Raw genomic sequence first — 19912 nt, 5'->3', positions numbered from 1 at the left:
TTTCTTTCTTTCCCTCTCAATGGCTCTTTCTCTCTCTTTTTGGTGAGTGCATGAGCCCTAGGGCAAAAATCCTCTAAAATTAAATTAATTAATAAGTAAGTAAATAAATAAATAAATAAATAAAATGGGGGCTGTCAGTGTGCTGATGTAAATTTTCTCTTCTTTTTCCTTTTTTTGTTATTGTTGTGATAAAGTCTACTCAGTAAGTTTTAGAAAAACAAGAAAACAAACAAAGACTATACCTTCAAAACACAAGGCCTAGGGAACCAGCAGTTAGTGTAATGGCTATGTCGCTGGACTCCCACGTAGTCGACCATGGTTCGCGTCCCAGACCCGGTGGCTTAAACTCACGCCGGGTACGTGTGCGTGCATGCCCAAGATCCCGAGAGGAGAATGGGGGAGAAGGGACTGCGGCGTACCATCCTCCCTGGGGAGTGATTTCTCGCTGTCTCTATATCTCTGTCTGTCTGGCGAGTGCATGTGCCCTATAGCAAAAAACCTCTCCCCCTTCGCCCCCCCCAAAACAAACAAACAAACAAACAAACAAAAAAACACAAGGCCTATCCATGCTCATTTAAGTAATAAACTAACTGCAACTGGGCCTTTAGTTATAGGTGGGAAATTGTATAGATGAGGAATCAAAAGTAATGCATTGATTCTGAGTCAAACTCAAGATACCAACACAAAAAAGTAAAACTGCCTTCATTAATGTATATCTTCAGTTATTCCGGGACGGACTCAGCGCTTCCCACAGCGCTTCCCACAGCGCTCCGGCACCCGGGCGGGGCAAGAGGGCCCTCCCTTTTCAACGTCAGGACAATGAGTAGAGTGTAACGGGCTGGGCTGGGGCTGAGCTCACCACCAAGTCAGAGACCGAGGAGGGGAGAGGGCTCACCTTATCTACGACCCTCCCCGTGACCCCCATGCCGTTGAGGATGGTGACGTTCACGATGGTTGGCATCCCTCCGTAGTAGATGGGCTGAGAACAGTAGGGCCACATGTAGGGACACTCAGTCAGGTCCACGTAGCTGGGGCTCAAACTGAAACGAAGAGCACAGTGTTAGAGGGACATGTTCCCGAGAGACGAGGACAAGGGACAGCTGGTACCTGCCCGAGCTGAAGGAGCCGGCCTGCAGGCTGCCCTGGGCTGAGGCCTGCAAACGTGGCTCTGGAATGCTGCCATGCTGACAAGGTTGCTGTGGAACAGTGCATTGAGGGAGAACACGGACAAGAACTGATCACTTATCTGTAACTTATCAAAAGACTTATTTACAAGGAATCACCTTGACTTTCAAAGACGACACAGTTGAACGAAGGTTACTGACAAAAAAGATGGATAACTCAGTGCCCACTTTGTGTGTTAGAGGAGTTAGGACAGCTTTCTCTCAGTACACACGGTGCAGGACACGGGACACCTGCTGCCTCCTGTGTCTGAGCTCGGGGACTTCGGCTGGCACAAATGAGTATGTGACCAGCCCCAGCGAAAACCTGGGACTCAAGTCTCAAAGGAGCTTCCCTCGGCAGAAACACGCACAGGTCAACGCAGTCTGCTGCCAGGGAAGGGACCGGATCCGGGAGACCCTGCCTGGCCGGCTGGAGGGAGGGAACTTAAGGAAGCTAGGCCCAGACTCCTCAGACCCCTCGGACCCCTCTGCCTCAAGTGTCTCTCCCCGTAAGGATCTGCTACGCGTCCCTGCGGTGCTGCTGCCACAACCTTAGCTGTGAATACAACAGGTGAGCCCTGTGAGCCCTAGCGGAGCAGCACACCCGGAGTGCGCCTGGGGACCCTGGCGCAATGCGGACTCACGCGCTCCTGCCACGCTGTCTTCCCCTTATCTGAAATGACTCTCGACTGGTGGCACATCGTTCTCAGTGCAGCACTAGTGTCACCTATATGTGGTCAGGACAGGCAGGTGGTGGCTTCCAGGTAGGACGTGACCCGAGATGACCTCACTCGGTATGTCAGGTGGGAATGAGCCTGGCTTATCCAGCTGTGCCTATGTCACTGGCTCTGCTCCACCGCTTCATCTTATTAGATCATCTGGCTTATTTTAGACATCTAGGACGTGAAGACTGGTATTTTTTTTTTTAAGTTTTGTTGGTTTTTTTTCCTCCATAGGGTACATTTGCTTGCTGGAGAGAGAGACAGAGGCAGTGAGAGGGCAAGTGAGAAACCACCCTCCAGGGGGATGCCACACCGCAGTCCAGTTTCCTCCATTCTCCTTCTTGTATCTTGGGCATGTACGCATGTGCACCCGGCATGCTTTTCAAACTACCAGGTCTGGGACCCAAACCACTATCAGCCACATGAGAGTCCAGTGTTGTAACGACAATGCCATCTGCTGGCCCTGAAGAGTATTTTTATACTGATAAATTACAAGGAAGATTAATAATGGCCAACTGAATTACTCTACAAAAACATACAACATCTTTAAGGCTATGGTGACTTTCGTGGGTGACTATAATCAGTATGTGTCAGCTAGTAGTTTAAAACAGATACCACCTAGCTTCAAAAATTCTGAGTAGGCTGGCTATGTGACCACAACTCCACTCTAAATGTGCTTACAAACCTCAACTAGTACCTGTACTCGCTGAGTGGTTTAACTAACAGGATTCAACCAAGAAATCATTATTAGCAAACAGAGATCAATACCGTATTAAGAAAATAATGGGGCCGACAGGTGGCGTGGTGCTTAAAGTCCTGGACTCCCACACGGCTGAGCACAGATCAAGTCCTGGGCCTGGCGGCTTGCTTTCTCCCTTTCTCTCTCTCTCTGGTCAAACTTTTAAGAATAATAGTAATGGGGGCCAGCAGGTGGTGTGGTGGTTGGGGTGCTGGACTCCCACATGGCCAACCACGGTTCAAGTCCTAGACCTGGTAGCTTGCTTTCTCATGCTTCCTCTCTCCATCCCTGTCTCTCTCTGGTCAAATTGAAGAATAATAAATACATTGGATAAATACTAATAAAATTTAAAAAATAATAATAATAATGAATAAAATTAAATAAATAATTCTTTAAAATAAAATAATATACCAAGATTGCAGATGGTATAATGGTTTATGTCACTGGACTCCCACATAGTCGACCACGGTTAAAGTCCTGGACCCGGCGGCTTAAAACTCATAGTGAGTGTGTGTGTGTGTGTGCGTACCCCAAATCCCAAGCGATAGAGGAGAAGGGATTGTGGCATGGCCATCACCCCTGGGGAGTGATTTCTCACTTTCTGTCTCTCCAGCAAGTACACAGGTTGTATAGCAAAAATCTCTTTAGGAAAAAAGGAAAACAATATACCATGATCAAGTAGAATTTACTGCAGTGATACAAGATTGGTTCAATATTAAGAAACTTGTTATTACCAGATACCACATAAACGGACCTAACCTATTTGCATGATTACGTTTGCAGATGCTGACAAGGCCTACAAAATTCAACGTACGGCCCTGACAAAACACACTCAAGAAAACAGCAACTGATGAACAATCCATGATAAAATGCAAACACCCTGGTCATCGAGTCAGCATCTTACTCAGTGTGGAAACACAAGACGACCTCACTGAGACACAGGACGTGTACGGACACCCACTGTCCCTGCAGCTCGACGCTGTGCTGGAGACACAACCCGACAAACACTGAGCACCGGCAAAGAAGAGGCAAGATGCTCTCTACCCACACCACATGTCAGTATACCTGGAAGACCATGGGGAGGCAGTAACAGAACTAGCAATACTTTAGTTAGGTTGCAAGGTAAAAAACTGACATACAAAGGGGCCAGCAGGTGGCATGGTGATTAAGGCATTGGACTCCCACATCACGAACTGTGGTTCAAGTCCCGAGCCTGGCGGCTTGCTTTCTCAACCCATCAATCTCTCTCTGTGTGTGTCTCTCTCTATCTCTCTTTGGTGAACTCACATGCCCTATAGAAAACTTAAAAATAATCATGATAAATAAAATAATTCTTAAAAAAAAAAAAAGAAAGAAAGAAAGGACAGGGACCAGCAGTTAGCGTAATGGCTATGTCACTGGACTCCCATGTAGTCGACCGCGGTTCGAGTCCCGGACCCAGCGGCTTAAACTCATGCCAGGCACGTGTGCGTGTGTGCCCAAGATCCCAAGAAGAGAATGAAGGAGAAGGGATTGCAGTGTGGCCACCCCCCCTGGGGGGTGATTTCTCGCTTTCTGTCTGTCTGTCTTTCTCTGTCTTTCTGGCGAGCACACACGCCATACAGCAAAAAAAACTCTCCAAAAAAAGAAAGAAAGAAAAAAAGACATACAGAAATAAAACCAGCCAGTTAGAGAATACCATAGAAGAGAGTACCCCTCCTATAACAGCAACAAGAATGCGTAGTTCAACCTTACCAAGAAATGTGCTAAATCTACAGGTCAAGCCTAAGCCCTCCTGGAAGACACAGAAAACTTTGACAAATGGAAAAAATAACTCAGCATTATAAAAATGGCACTTCTAAGTCCACTTAGAATTTGATGCAATCTTGGGACCAGTAATTGGCGTAATGGCTACGTCACTGGACTTCCATGTAGTCGATCGTGGTTTGAGTCCCAGATCCAGTGGCTCAGATTCACGCTGGGTGCGTGCACAAGATCCCAAGAGGAGAAGGGATTGAGGCGTGACCATCCCCCCTGGGGGGTGATTTCTCGCTTTCTGTCTTTCTGGCGAGTGCACATGCGCTATAGCAAAAACCTCTCAAAAAAAAAAAAGAATCTGATGCAATCCCAATAAGCCTCTTTTTTGGGGGGAGAGGTTTTTGCTATAGGGCATGTACACTTGCCAGAAAGAGAGACGGAAAGCATGGGACTCGAACCGTGGTCGACTACAGGGGAGTCCAGCAACATAGCCATTACGCCAACTGCTGGTCCCAAGAATTACTAACTCTTAAATAGAGAGACCAAAAAATATCTACAGCTGCCCTTTCGTGCATCTGTGCATCTGTGTAAGAGGATGTATAAAGCAAACATGATGTGACTGTCATCAAGAGGGGCACATGGGGGCGGGGTGGGCAGCACAGAGGAGTAAGAAGGGCTGCTCACACCTTGCTGTGCGTCCTGACCTCAGAGCTGTGGTGACCTTTCCTATTCCCAGTGAAGTTGACATCCAGCATGTGCAGAGAAGGCAGAGGACTCCAAATACAAGTGAGTCAACTGTATTAGAGATGAAGAACAAGAATTTAGTAAGAACTTGACAAAACAGTCTGATCACCTTCTGCAAGGCTGAAGATAAAAGGCACTACACACAAATACCACACTCTAGTCAGTACATCTGTTACTTGTGAAGCTAAGGGTTAGTGATTCTAAAATTACAGAACAATCTCTATTGGAGGACTGAGCATTAAGTGAGATGACTGGATGATGAGAGCCACTGCTGCGGAGAGGAGGGCAGGAACGACGCTGATGTCTGGCGGAGTCAGGACACCGTGTCAGTCATAGTTCTAGCACGTACACTGATGGAAAGACACAGAAATAGCTGGAGGCTATGTGAGTGTGCTGGACTCCCATGTAAGTCGACCACGGTTCAAACACCAAAACCGGCAACTTAAAACTCAGCCGGGTGCATGTGCATGCGTGCCCAACACCCCTAGAGGAGACTGGAGAAGGGACTGCAGCGTGGTCGTTTCCCTGTGAGTGTGCTGGACTCCCATGTAAGTCGACCACGGTTCAAACACCAAAACCGGCAACTTAAAACTCAAGCCGGGTGCATGTGCATGCGTGCCCAACACCCCTAGAGGAGACTGGAGAAGGGACTGCAGCGTGGTCGTTTCCCTTGGAGGGTGATTTCTTGCTGTCTGTCTCTCTGGCTCTCCGGCGAGCACTCGCGCCCTATTACCATTCTCCAGTTAAAAGACAATTGCCTGGAGAAGAGACTGACACTGAGGCTGGGACAGAGAAAGGCACGGAGGGTGTGGTGTGCTGCCAAAGAGGAGGAAAGCACTCGGAAACCAGGAGGGAGGGCCACGAGTGCTCCACAGTCAGAGGGAAAGGCGGAAGCTGTGCAGTGGTGGTGCCGGGCAGCTGCACGCCGGCCCCACCGAGCCACGCCGCTCAGACCTCCTGCTACAGGGTGCCGCCAGATGACACCATGAGATGCCGCCCTCTGAGACCTCCCCAATGTCTGTGTCAAATTCATGCTCCCCACAGGCCACCCCGGCCAATGATTGGGCAAAGAGGGGTATTAGGGCAGGCCTGTTTCCATGGAGCAGAGGACGCCTCTAACAGGAGACTTCATTTCGTGGATTTCCCATCAGCAAAAACTTCGTTAGACCTGCACTGCAGCCCGAGGCGTGTCCTTCCACTCCTTCCTCCTCCCACCCTTCCCAGCTGTCAGGCCAGCGCCACACTGAGAGCCTCCCTGCCTACTCCTGCTCCCTCCTGCTCTTCCACAGGCCTCGCCTCCAACCACGGATCTCTTCGGACAACAAACACGAGGGCCAACTGGCCCGGCACGACTGGTCTCCCACCTTGGGAGTCTGCCTCCTGGAGGGCATAGACTGACTGATACACTTGGTAAACAAGTAATGAAAATTACCACCACCAGTAAGAGGCCAAAGAAAAGCAGGAACTGTGCACCGTGGAAGCGATTAAGGAGAGTGGATCCTGAACTCAGAAGGTGAACTGGTCTGCTGCTCAGTGAGGGGGTGCCAAGCACCCAAGCCCAGGTACGAAGGCCTGTGCCATGGCTGGGTAAGAGGCTCGAGGCAGGGGAAGTGACGTTAGCATGCACCACGCTGTGCAACTGTCAGAGGTCTGAAACACCACCAAGGTGAAAGGTGAAAAAATTCTTACCACAAATGAGAAACCTTGACTTAGTCATGAGGAAACAGCCAATAAACCCACACTGAGACGACAAAATGAGCAGCTGGCACTTTCCCGGGTGTCACAGTCACAGCGACAACAGACAGACGGACTGTCAAAGGTCAGAGGAGACCAGGAGCACACGACGATGGGGCCAGACCCAGGTTGGACAACGAACACGAGGGCCGGGGCCCGGCACGACCGGTCTGCAGATGGAGCCCAGCACAGCGTCCGTGCCGATCTGCTGGTCCTAACAGCTGGACTGGGACCCCCTAAGAGGCTGGCACTAGGGGACGCTGAGAAAAGAGTTCCTGAGAACATTTATACACCCCTGATGACTTCAAAAGGTAAACAAGAGTGAAGACAGTTACTCTGAACCACTTACATGAATAAAAGAACCTGAGTGAGTTGCGAGCCGTTCCAAGTTGTGCAGGCCGCAGCCCAGTGGAAGCAGCACACAGACCCCCACCGAGCGCCCAGGTGCCTGATCTGGACGGTTCGTGAAGCTGACATTTCGTTTGAGGGAAGCCCAAGGGGCCAGTGAGGACGAAGGAGGCCTGCTCCACAGGCTGTGTACTGACCTGGCCTGGGGCTTGTAGCTGGTGAGGATCTGGTAGGCTCTCAGCAGATCGAGCTTGCCATGGCCTTGCTCAAACATGTTGACACCAGGAAGCCTCCGGGCTGACGCGATCAGGGCCTGCTTCATGCTGGCAGGGTTCACCAGCTCACGTTTCTGGACTGTGCTGGGGGAAAAATCATGTATTTGCTCATTTTCTCTCAGTGAAAGGATGACAAATCAGGCTGCCCCTTGCCTATAAATGTGGACTCCGACTTTGTTTTATTTCTAACGGGAGCGTCCTTGGCAGGGCCCACACAGGCTGAGCACGAGCAGGTATCTGTTCATGCAAGTGCCTCGGGACTGACCCTCACAACTGCCTATCCATACGGCAGGACTTAGGGGCTCGTGCCTGTGGATGCTAGACTTCTCAGTAACGCTTCTTTTCCCGGTAAACTGACCACATCGACTGCACGGGTCACAGTGGCACAACGGTAAGCAGTGCTGGTTTCTCAGGGCAGGAACTCTTGCTGGCCCAGCTGAGAAGACACCGGAATACAACTGGTTGGAAGGAGAGCAGGAGGACAGGTGGACCCTGGAGAGGGATGGCCAGGGAGGGTGGGCAGGTGGCCACTGCTCCAGAGCTAAGCCTGCCTTTTGTTTCCAGAGCTGAAGGCCCACTCGGGCAAATCAGCATGTGGAAACACCTGCTAGAACCCTGCAGCCCCAAGACTATCTCAGAGTCCTCATAAAAACAAGCCTCAACAAACTTCCCACAGCTCTTCCTGCCTTGGAGCCTGGCCAGGTAACACTCACATCTCACGTTCATGTTCTCTCTTACATTTCTAGGTACAAGTAAGAGGTATCGCCCCGGCGGGCTGACATCTCCTTAGCTAAGAGAAACGGTAAAAAGCAAACCCGGAGACAGGAGCTGCATCACGGAGCAGCTCCACGACCGTCTGTGAGTACCTACATCCATCGTATGCCTTAAACACACATCACAGACTTTTAAAAAGTGACCCTCCAAGGAAACAGGAGAGCCGCAGGGAGACATCTTACCTTTGTTCCCTACTGCCACACACACTTGTTTAGATATAAACAGCACAATTCCAGCACAGAAACCGTTTGTTAAGAAGAAGACGGGACACAAGCACAGGGAGAATGGGTGTCTGGCCTTGCACAGCGAGCGCGGCTCACGTCAGTTACAGCATGTCCGCACACAGCATCGAACCCCAGGAACACACGGGCAGAGCGAGCTCACGACATCCCACCCAGCCCAGTGGGGGCAGCACCGAGACTCCACGCCCATGTGCGGTGCGCAGTGCCCTGAACCACGCGGAACCACGCGGGACCACTCGTCTCTGAGCCGCACTCACCTCACTAACAAGGTGACAGCACCTGCAACCACCGGAGAGGCGACACTGGTCCCCGAGAGGGCCCGGCACCCGCCCTTCACACCAGAGCCCCGCACTCCAGCACCATAGGTGACGATGTCTGGCTTCACACGGCCGTAGCCTCCTGGGAGTTCCTGCGAGCAACAGGAGCACGTGTCCACCACACACATTAGCGCATCACGGCTCACGCGCAGTTAAGAGAGTCAAACCGGAAAAGACATCCTGGTTACTTAAATATACCACAGGCCTAACAAGGTACTTGGATTTAGTCTGAACTTCACTGCAACATGACAAGCTTAAATGATAACATAAAATATAATATTCATTTTAGCAGGTTTTATACATAAAAAATAGTGTTAACTTTAGTATGTTCTGTAATAACTAGGTATGAGACCACAAAGTAATTAATACTTTAATTCCACTAACGCAAGAAGAGGAACTGGACACTAACTCACCACTAAGACTAGAAAGTGATTTATCCCTAGATAAATTAAAATCAGAAAAATCAGGTAAATTAACAAGTAGGGGAAAATAAACAAGTTTCTTTATAAGGAAAAGCAGCGTGTGTCATGGCTCCTTGTTTGGAGTGTGGTAAGGTGCTGGACAGTGGCACGGCGGTGAAACACGAAGCGCCGAGACCCTGCCTGGGCTCCCTAAGCACACGTGTGCCTGTGAGGTGGGCTGGCTGACGTGGGGCGGGCGTATGTGAGGGCCCTGCTGGATGCTAGCTCTCTTGCTTATGGAAGAAATAAATAAAATAAACTTTTAAAACAGGGAAGGGGCTAAGAAAGCATTTAGAAAATCAAGATATGGACAACTCCCTTGGAATAAGATTCTGACAAGTATTCTGCCAAGGCTCCTGGAACCGGGAGCGAGAGGAGGACATTCTGTTAGAACAGAGAGCACCGACCTGAAGTAAAGCCTCCCGGCCGTCAGACAGAAGCACCTGAAGCTCTGGGCGCACGTGGACGCTGAGGGAAGGGCATGGGCTGCAGCCCACAGACAATGCAGGGCATGTCTCCGAGTGCCACTGCCAACAGCCTGGGAGGGCTGCAGCCACGTCGGCCCAGGGGCGAGGGCCAGAAACTGGCAGACGCGCCAAGGACAGGCAACGCCAGATCGTGCCGAGGGAGAGCACAGAGAGGACCCCGGCACTTTCTCACACATACCGTGGCCACCAGACTGCAGCATCAGGTCAGTGGGCCACCTCCAGGAGGCAGGTCTGAGGGCCCAGGCCGTGGCCCTGCTGAGGGCACGGGGAGGTGACCTGTCACGGTACTAAGGCTCAGGGGAAGGCTGTCCCATACGGTGCTGCAGTGTGGGCAAGTCCCGGGGGTTCCCAGGAGGTGTGTCTTTCTGGGAGTCACCTGGGAACACCAGGAGATGCTGCTGCGAGGTGCTTGCTGTCGGCACTTCCAGGAGGGGTGCCGAGCACTGACCTGACGGAGCACCTCATTTTGAATCGCACTTGGTTCTCGTGGGTAAACGAGAGTGAACCCACTGTACAATCAAGCCAGAGCGGCAGAATCACTAGCCTGCTTGAGTTACTTGGATTTTCTCCAGCTAAATATGACTACCTCCCTGTTAAGAGTTGGTACTAAGCTGTTCTCACAGGCTTTTCCTATGTAAAACCAAAAAACAAATGAAAACCACATCTGACCAGGCATCGAGAAGGGCTGCTTCCCTTCCTACTGGGTAGGACAAGGGGCATGAACTGTTCACCTAAAGTTACTGGGATGCTAGCTAGAGAGAAGTGGGACTGGGCGACATCACTCAGGACAGCCTGGGGGTGTGGCTCTGCCCTTGCCACAGTGACAGGCAGAGGGTGAAGGGGCCAGAATCTCCACCCACCGCCCCCGCCAGGTGAGCACCTACAGCCGTGATACACGCCCGGTGAGCCTGAGGGTCCATCTCCTTACAGGCTGCTTCTCCAGATGTGCACTTAAAATACGAAGGCGCTAACACGAATGGCTGCACTGGCAACGTGGTCTAGTAAAGAAAAGCGTACCCAGGTGGTCATCCCCCTTGAAGAAAAGCGGGCGATGTTATCTTCGAAGTCAATGCCGCCTACTCCAATCACATCCATTTGATCCGCAGGGTTATTCAGAGTGCTAAATTGAGACATACAAAAAACAGAACGAAAGAAGGAGAATCAGTTAAAATGAGCAAATAAGGGCAAATACTTGCAGAAACGTTAAGACTCTATAAGATGACTGATGAGACAGCTGCTCCTCACCACCGTCCCTGAACGCCGCGCTCCCTACCCTTCCTGTTGGGCCCAGATTCTGAGTGTTCTCGCCCCTGGAAGGCCTTTTCTTTCTTCTCTTCCCTGTCAACTTGTCACACCAGGCCCCAGCTGAAGACCCCCTCCTCTCACTACTCCAGGCTTGAAGGATCCTTCCTGGCCTTGACCTTCGCAAGACTCAAAAAGATCACGACGCGCCCCCCATTACACACCCTCGCATCACTCTCGAATTGCTCCGAGTGTCCTCATCTTGCCTCTCGACTCCACTAGATGCTTCTCGAGGAAGAAGCCGTAGCTCACATTTGTATCCGCCCCAGCCAGGCAGTCCTAGCTGTCAGCTGACCTTCTGCAGTGTCAACACCTTCCTGACAAGGAACTCTAATCGAGAGCTCCTTAGCGGGAAGACATGGGACACAAATAAGAAACCATTCTCCCATTACAAATCAAGAGGGATGGGCCAGGAAACAGACATCACTGCTGGTACTGAAAAAGGGATGAGGCTGGCCTGGCAGCTGGTCAATGGAACCAGCTCTGACATGGCCGACCACACTTCGGACCTCAGCCTTCTCGTGGGTAAACGAGAGTGAACCCACTGTACAATCAAGCCAGAGCGGCAGAATCACTAGCCTGCTTGAGTTACTTGGATTTTCTCCAGCTAAATATGACTACCTCCCTGTTAAGAGTTGGTACTAAGCTGTTCTCACAGGCTTTTCCTATGTAAAACCAAAAAACAAATGAAAACCACATCTGACCAGGCATCGAGAAGGGCTGCTTCCCTTCCTACTGGGTAGGACAAGGGGCATGAACTGTTCACCTAAAGTTACTGGGATGCTAGCTAGAGAGAAGTGGGACTGGGCGACATCACTCAGGACAGCCTGGGGGTGTGGCTCTGCCCTTGCCACAGTGACAGGCAGAGGGTGAAGGGGCCAGAATCTCCACCCACCGCCCCCGCCAGGTGAGCACCTACAGCCGTGATACACGCCCGGTGAGCCTGAGGGTCCATCTCCTTACAGGCTGCTTCTCCAGATGTGCACTTAAAATACGAAGGCGCTAACACGAATGGCTGCACTGGCAACGTGGTCTAGTAAAGAAAAGCGTACCCAGGTGGTCATCCCCCTTGAAGAAAAGCGGGCGATGTTATCTTCGAAGTCAATGCCGCCTACTCCAATCACATCCATTTGATCCGCAGGGTTATTCAGAGTGCTAAATTGAGACATACAAAAAACAGAACGAAAGAAGGAGAATCAGTTAAAATGAGCAAATAAGGGCAAATACTTGCAGAAACGTTAAGACTCTATAAGATGACTGATGAGACAGCTGCTCCTCACCACCGTCCCTGAACGCCGCGCTCCCTACCCTTCCTGTTGGGCCCAGATTCTGAGTGTTCTCGCCCCTGGAAGGCCTTTTCTTTCTTCTCTTCCCTGTCAACTTGTCACACCAGGCCCCAGCTGAAGACCCCCTCCTCTCACTACTCCAGGCTTGAAGGATCCTTCCTGGCCTTGACCTTCGCAAGACTCAAAAAGATCACGACGCGCCCCCCATTACACACCCTCGCATCACTCTCGAATTGCTCCGAGTGTCCTCATCTTGCCTCTCGACTCCACTAGATGCTTCTCGAGGAAGAAGCCGTAGCTCACATTTGTATCCGCCCCAGCCAGGCAGTCCTAGCTGTCAGCTGACCTTCTGCAGTGTCAACACCTTCCTGACAAGGAACTCTAATCGAGAGCTCCTTAGCGGGAAGACATGGGACACAAATAAGAAACCATTCTCCCATTACAAATCAAGAGGGATGGGCCAGGAAACAGACATCACTGCTGGTACTGAAAAAGGGATGAGGCTGGCCTGGCAGCTGGTCAATGGAACCAGCTCTGACATGGCCGACCACACTTCGGACCTCAGCCCCAGAGGCCTGAAAAACACACTGGGTGTGTGCGGATGTGTGCCTCAGACCTGGACAGGATGGAGAGATGGGGAAGGAACAGTACCACAACCATGTCCAATTGTGGGAATTTTCTCCCTCTTCCTCTCTCTGGGCAAGTTGGAAAAAAACCAGAAGTGTGCCTACATTGGCACTTCCAAATCTCAGAATGTCATGGGAGCAGGACCCAGACACGAGGACACAGCGAGGGTCCCAGGGCCTCAGGCCTCATTTTAGAGATGCTGATGTGCGCTCGCAGCTGTCCTCTACTAGCACTGGGGCACACCTACAGGGCGTGCACGTGGGAGCACTGTGGCACTGTCACCACCACAGCTTGGAGTGCTGGACAGCAGCGCTCAGACTGTTTCCCATCACCACATGCAAGAGCTGGCAGACGCCAGGTCCACGGGCAGCACCAGCAGGCTGGACACAGGGCTCTCCTTGCAGGCCTTTCCTCTAGCACGCTGGGAAGTCACGCTATCGAGCGCAGTGCACGCAAGAGCCTCAGGGTTCCAGAAAGTGGCCAGCATGGCATGTCAAGGGGTTAGTAACCCAGACAGGTGTGACAGGAGGATGGGCAGAGGAACCGGAAAGAAACATGATTTCTGCTGGAGACACAAGAAGGGACTCGAGTGGAAGATGTGCACGGGGCAGTGGACAATGAAGGTGAGCCTGTGGATCCTGGCTAGAGCTGGTTAACTACCGCCATGGCCAAGCCAGGCCCACGCCTGCATCCATGGATCCGGTTTTCAGGAACGCAGCTGTGCTGTTCATCAGCACACTGCCCACGGCTGCTTCCGCAGCACCGCAGCCACGCAGCAGCTCGCACCAGGCCTAAAGTCTGGCCCATGAAGCCCAGACGCTGCCTCTCTTTCTGACCCTTCAGAGGACAAGCTCACCAACTGTGCTCTAGAATACTGAGATCTGGATAACCCGGGGAGAAATGTGGACTTGATCTATGGCCCACTGCAGTCTTGAACTGAAAACACTAAAATGTATGTTTTAACAGGAGAAATGCAGAAAAAGAGAAAGGAAAGGAGCGGCTATCACCCACAGAGCTTCAGTACCCACGGTGCTTTTTCTCATTGCCTGACTCCATCCTCACAACCAGCACACCAGCAGCTCTCGGGAGCCTCTGCTGGAGAAGCGAAGGTAAAGCAGCCTGGAGGTGGCAGATCAGATCCACCCAGTCCCACACCTGTGTGCGCTAGCGCTGGGGCAGGACAGGCTAAAGGCAGAAAGAGGGGCTAGGAAACAGTGACAGACAATCTGGGTGACGCTGGTCTTGAGTAGGGACCTCAGAGATGGGAGAAGTGGCCAGGAGGAGAAACTGGAAAGGAAGAAGAAAACCCACCCGAATCACTCCACAGCCAGTGTTCTCACAGACCTACAGTCAGGAGTGTTCGTGACAGGTACACCCCGAGTCACAATTACATGTGCCGACACCTCAGTAAAACTTGAACCCTGGACCTCTGGCAAGGGAACGGGATGATTTTCTGGAAAGGAGGCTGGGGCCATGTGACTGCGAACAGCCGGCTTTCCCGACCTACATAAGCAGCAACTTCAGAGTTCAGCCTCACACTGTGGATGCTGTGCGTAAGCTCGGCTGACCCCAGACACTGGGTTCCCTTGGCAGGCATCTCGGAGCATCCCAGCCAAGTGCAGCGAGCGTGTCCACAGCATCAACACACACCCACCCCATGGGCACACACTTCTGGGCCTCAACTGTGCTGTGGCATGCCGAGCACACTCGGCACTCTGCTTTCGTCTTGGTGCTCACCTTCGTTGAACTCTCCCCATGAAACCTACCTGCACCCATCTCAGGTGCTCAACTGCCCTCCTACAGAAGCATCTCAGCACAAGGGGACAAAAGCCACAGGTGCAGATGAAAGGAAACTAAGCTCTCTAGCCAGACTGAGGGCACTGGCCAGGACACAGTGACGAACGTTGGCATCTTGTGCTGCTTTAAGTCACGACAACACCCACGCAAAAAGCACACTGTGACACCGTTCCTTCCGCTCCCTCTATGCTCCCGCTCCCCAATGCCCAAAGCAGAGCACCAGCGGAGTCTGCGGGTCCTGCCCCTTCCCATCGGCGCCATCACATTTGCAGATCTCTGCAGAAAGACAAGCACCTCGGCTACTTGTCTCTTCACTGTGCTTTGTACACACTGGGCAGTCCATTTCTAAGAGTCACTTTCCTGATTGACCGGGGGTGGGGGGGAGGAGGAGGAGTGAGAATAAAAGTTTGAGAGTTCCAAATTACTATTTACAACAAAGTTTAAAAAAATCAAACAGGAAAAAACTGGCCTTGAGTTGACAACTGCTGAAGGGAGTGAGCGGTGTGTAGCATTTAACTTTCTACTGGGTACGCTAAAAACGGCCACCAACCAGAGTATGCAGAGAGATCCAGGGAGACAACACCTGCCCAGTTAACTCAGGGAGAAAGACACAGCCCTCAGGCAACCCCTGCTGGGACTACTCACCCATAAAGAGGCCCATCGTTGCCAATAGCAGAAACCATGATTACGTTGTTAGCAGTTAGTTCCCACACCTGCAAAATTAGCAAGCGTTTATTAAATGAAAGTATACAGCTTTTAAACACATAAAGAACCCCACAACCTCTAAAAATATTCCAAGAAAGAAGGGGACACGCCCTCCGTTCGGACCATTAGAGGTGGCTGTCTGGGCGGCACGTTGGGAGAGTGAGACCCAGAGCAGAGGACTGCACGGTGCACTGAGCAGACACGGCTTCCTGCTGTCGGGGAACACAGGGCTGTGTTTGGGTAAAGAAGAAAAGGACGAGCACTACCGTGTGTTCCTATAAATCCCAATGCCCAAGGCCCCCCGCCCACTGGCTCTACGGCATGCCAGTCAGTGAAGTTCAAGCCATTTATTATCCATCCTCGCAAAGCTGTTACCACGGGGGCAGCGGGGAGGCGGGGAGCCACCAGCACACTAGAAATGACGCAAAGTCGGGGCCTGCGGAAAGGGTAGGAACTGTCACCAAAATACGATGTCCTCAAGCAAGCACGCAACCAACCTTGTCGACAAAGGGATGATCCATGAAGTCGGGGCCACCGATGCTCAGGTTCAGAACGTCGATCTTCTTTAAGATGGCGTAGTTGAAGGCGTCCAAAAACCAGGATGTGTAAGACACCTAGTTAAAACAGTCTCTTCAGTGTTTCAGTCACAGTCTCTAAGTGCTGTGAGAGTTTACATTTCTATGGCTAAAGTATAGGTCTTTAACATATTTCTCTCTCTCTCTCTCCCTCCCCCCCTCTCTTTTTTAAGGGATTTTTTGGTATAGGGCACGTGCGCTTGCCAGAGAGACAGAGACAGAAAGTGAGAAGTCGCACGCAGGGGGTATGGCCACACCACAAACCACTCTCCTCTTTCTCTTCTTGGGATCTTGAGCATGTACGCACACACGCCTGGTATGAGTTTTAAGCCCCTGGGTGTGGGACTAAACCACGGTCAACTACATGGGAGTCTAGTGCCGTAACTACTATGCATTCTGCTGTTTCCAACATATTTCTTAATATTTTTTGATTAACTTAAATTTCGAAAATAAATCTCAAGTACAAATAACACTCTGAGATGTAAGGTATGACACCCTGAACTGTGAGTGTTTGGAGCTGGGCCTTCCAAGTGGGTGCTGTGTCCATGGGGGCCTCTCCCTCTAGGAGGACACACAGCTCTTTAGCTAGAGCTCACTGCCTTCCTAAGTAAAACCCCAAACTGTTAGCTGCCTGCAAGAAAGGATTCACCCTCAGCCACTCTTGGTATCTGTCTAACAGTCTGCACTCTTAAACAGACCAAAAGACCAATGACAGTGGGAAGAGCCACTTCATACTAGCATTTCTCCGAGGTTCAATTCCTCCTACTTGCCTTACAGAAGTTAAGTTACTTTAGGAATCAGCATTTAGTTTTTTGGCTTGCTTTAAGGCAAAATCAAGTTTAGAGTAGAAAAAGCAGCAGAGTAACAATTATTAATGCTTTTAGAAGACTACACATTTGTATCTTCTCATGGATGAAGAAGAAACTCTACTTGGACACTTCATGTTAAAGACAGGAGCACATGGGAGATGTGGGCAGCGAGGTAACCCTGCCAGACAGGGAGGGGTGGGAGGACGTCATGTAGTGCCTTTGACATTTCTGAGCTATGTTCCACCTATTTAAACCCAATTTCAGGAGCCAGAAGGTGGCACAGCAGTTAAAGTGCTCAACTCCCATATGGCCAACTGCCACTAGAGTCCCTGACCCGGCAGCTTGAAAATCAAGCTGGGCATGCCCAAGATTCGAGGAGGAGAAAGGACTGTGGTATGGCCATTCCTCCGAGGAGTGACTTCTCATCTTCCCACTGTCTCTCTCTAGCAAGTGCAAGTGCACATGCCCTATGGCCAAAACCTTAAAAAAAAAAAAAAAAAAAAAAGGTAAAAAACTATAACTTTTAAAAATAAGTATTTGGACCTTCCTCCATTTTTATAAATGCTTTCCAAAGGAAGAGGACAAAGTCTGTAAATTCACACCCCCCACATGACGCTAGGTGCAGAGATGTGCAAATAAACACAAGAGCGACTCTCCAGGTGCTAGGAATCCTGGGGACCAGATTCGGAAACACGGTTACTCCATTCGGGGTTCTCAGCCCTGGCGGAGAGCCTCGGCATGCCTGAGCTGAGGAGGAACAGGAGAATCGAGGAATCACTGGACGCAGGACCTCGGGGCCTGGTCACAGGGTGGTGGGAGAAGGGCAACACCACACAGGAGGTAGAAGGGACAGCAGGGAACAGTCCACACGGGGTGGGAGGGCTAGAAGCCACACGAAGGTTCGTGCTGTTTTTACTCTTTACCTCTCATCACCAATTCCTTAGGTGTTGCAGGGGACCTCAAAACACCTACCTGATTATTGGTAAAGACCCTGAAAATGTGGAGCTCTGCATCTGGAGCAAAGCCCTGGCACTCCCTCATGCTGGCGATCACACCCGCCACAAACGTGCCGTGGCCCAGCCCTGTGCCAAAGGAAAGGGACTCGTCAGACAGCCTGCAGCAGCCCCCCTTGGTCCCACTGGTGGTCCCAACTGACCGCTCTGCGGTGCTGGGAGCAGCTCTATGGGGCCCCCCCATCTCGCCAAGCACCCCACTCTGCAGGCAGGGAGAGCACTTCACCTGGCCTCCCCCCTCCTCACACTCTAGCTCCTCTGAGACTTCCAGGAGAGCCTCTCCCCGAAAGAAAGGCACAGTGACACCCAGGGCCATGTGTGACGGCGGGTGTGGACTGGACAGTGAGCACGAGGACGTGTGGCTGACCCCACAGGGGAGGGGAGCGCCGTCCTGTGCTCACTGCCCACACCCTCACGCCCTGCGGGGACCCACCGTCGTCCAGGGTCCGCTCGTTGGTCCAGTTGGTTCTCTCTCTCACGTTTTTAAAGTGGGGGTGCTTCTCGCTCAGCCCAGTGTCAAAAACAGCGACTCTTACATTAGCACCTTGTTCCAAAAAGAAAGCAAGCACCATCATGTCTGGGGAAAACACCTCCCAGGATTTCTGTCCACAGATACATTCCTTCCCAGGACCCACAGCATGTGACAGGTCATGGGAGGTCAGAGCCTGCCCCGAGTGCCGCAAGCTAGGCCAGGCGCTCCCCTAAGAACAGAGGGAAATGCCACAATCTGTGCTGAGATTTCAGGAGGAGCAGAACGTCCGTGGGCCCCCTCGACTCTGAACCCTGCCCTCCTCCAGGACTCCCCCGGGGCGCATCCGGGCTGCAGCCGAGGGCTGGCTTTCTCCTGGCAGTTCACTTCCATCTCTATCCCCCTCCCACCCCTCAGCAGCCCCACCAAGCGCCCACGAAGCAGGGACCTAGGGAGCAGGGAGTGGTTAACGGGAAGGGACATGGTGCCTCTTCTTGACAAGGACAGGAACGTGTTCGATGCTGCATTAGTAACTGCCAGCTACACGGCACACCACCACCACGTGAGAAGGGACTCGCTGTCTAAGCACTTTTCTACCTAAATTAGTCCATTCGGGTACTAGCCAAAAGCCATCTGTACTACTATGAAAAAAAGGCCTGTTGGATCAAGAAGTTCTAGAGAACACCTAGAAGAAATACAAATACTTGTCGTTATTTAACTGCTAGCCAAGTAATGAAGGCAGTGCTACCTCTCTGGCACGAGAACAGTCTCCATGGCAACTGATTATGCCACATACCTTACACTGAGCTAACCAGCACTATGACTGCTACTTCTTTTGGGGGGGAGATGGCTTAGAAAGAGTCTGTCTCCAGATCCTCCTGCCTCAGCCTCCTTTCTAGCAGTGGGCTCATGGTGGCTGCCACCACACCGGCTCCTTCGAGTGGTCTCACTATGCTGCCCAGGCTGGCCAAGACTCAGGCCCAAGCAGCTGGACCACAGGCACATGCCCTCATGCCTAGCTTTTCAGAGCGGGCCAGGGATCGAACCTGGCCTCGCATGTGGCCTCAGCCTGCGGAGCAGCAGCACGCAGTACACGCATGCAGCTGGGCCATAATCACTGCCACTTTTTAAAAACACACACATACAACTAGAAACCATTTGGTTTGGGAGGGAATTTAAAAATGGACCAGCAGACAGCATAATGGTTATGTCACTGGACTCCACGTAGTCAACCGTGCTTAAGAGTTCCAGTCGAAGGAACCAGCAGTTAGCGTAATGGCTATGTCGCTGGACTCCCACGTAGTCGACTGCGGTTCACGTCCTGGACCCGGTGGCTTAAAACTCACGCCGGGCACGTGTGCGTGCGTGCCCAAGATCCCGAGAAGAGAATGGAGGAGAAGGGATTGCGGCGTGACCATCCCCCCTGGGGAGTGATTTCTCGCTTTCTGTCTCTATGTCTCTCTCTGTCTGTCTGGCAAGCGCACATGCCCTACAGTGAAAATCTCTCCAAAAAGGAAAAAAAAAAAAAGAGTTCCAGCCGGGGGATCAGCAGTTAGCGTAATGGCTATGTCGCTGGAGTCCCCAA

At 51.6% G+C, this 19912-nt stretch overlaps 1 protein-coding gene across 2 annotated transcripts in view; it reads right to left on the bottom strand.

The window, feature by feature from the left end:
• MBTPS1 (membrane bound transcription factor peptidase, site 1) overlaps positions 1-19912 on the bottom strand; it is a 56276-nt gene that overhangs the window by 22490 nt on the left and 13874 nt on the right. For both annotated transcript variants that reach the window (XM_006152570.3, XM_006152572.3), the window contains 8 exons: positions 18292-18402; positions 17818-17927; positions 15959-16075; positions 15402-15469; positions 12099-12201; positions 8736-8887; positions 7385-7546; positions 896-1040 (listed from right to left, as the gene is read on the bottom strand). In XM_006152570.3, the coding sequence (XP_006152632.1) occupies positions 896-1040; positions 7385-7546; positions 8736-8887; positions 12099-12201; positions 15402-15469; positions 15959-16075; positions 17818-17927; positions 18292-18402 (968 nt within the window). The remainder of the gene's footprint in view (positions 1-895; positions 1041-7384; positions 7547-8735; positions 8888-12098; positions 12202-15401; positions 15470-15958; positions 16076-17817; positions 17928-18291; positions 18403-19912) is intronic.

Source organism: Tupaia chinensis, unplaced genomic scaffold (assembly GCF_000334495.1).
Source record: "Tupaia chinensis unplaced genomic scaffold, TupChi_1.0 Scaffold000355_1, whole genome shotgun sequence".
NCBI classification, from domain to species: Eukaryota; Metazoa; Chordata; class Mammalia; order Scandentia; family Tupaiidae; genus Tupaia; species Tupaia belangeri.
Note: the sequence above shows the minus strand (reverse complement) of the source record. Positions and strands in the feature narration are given on the sequence as shown.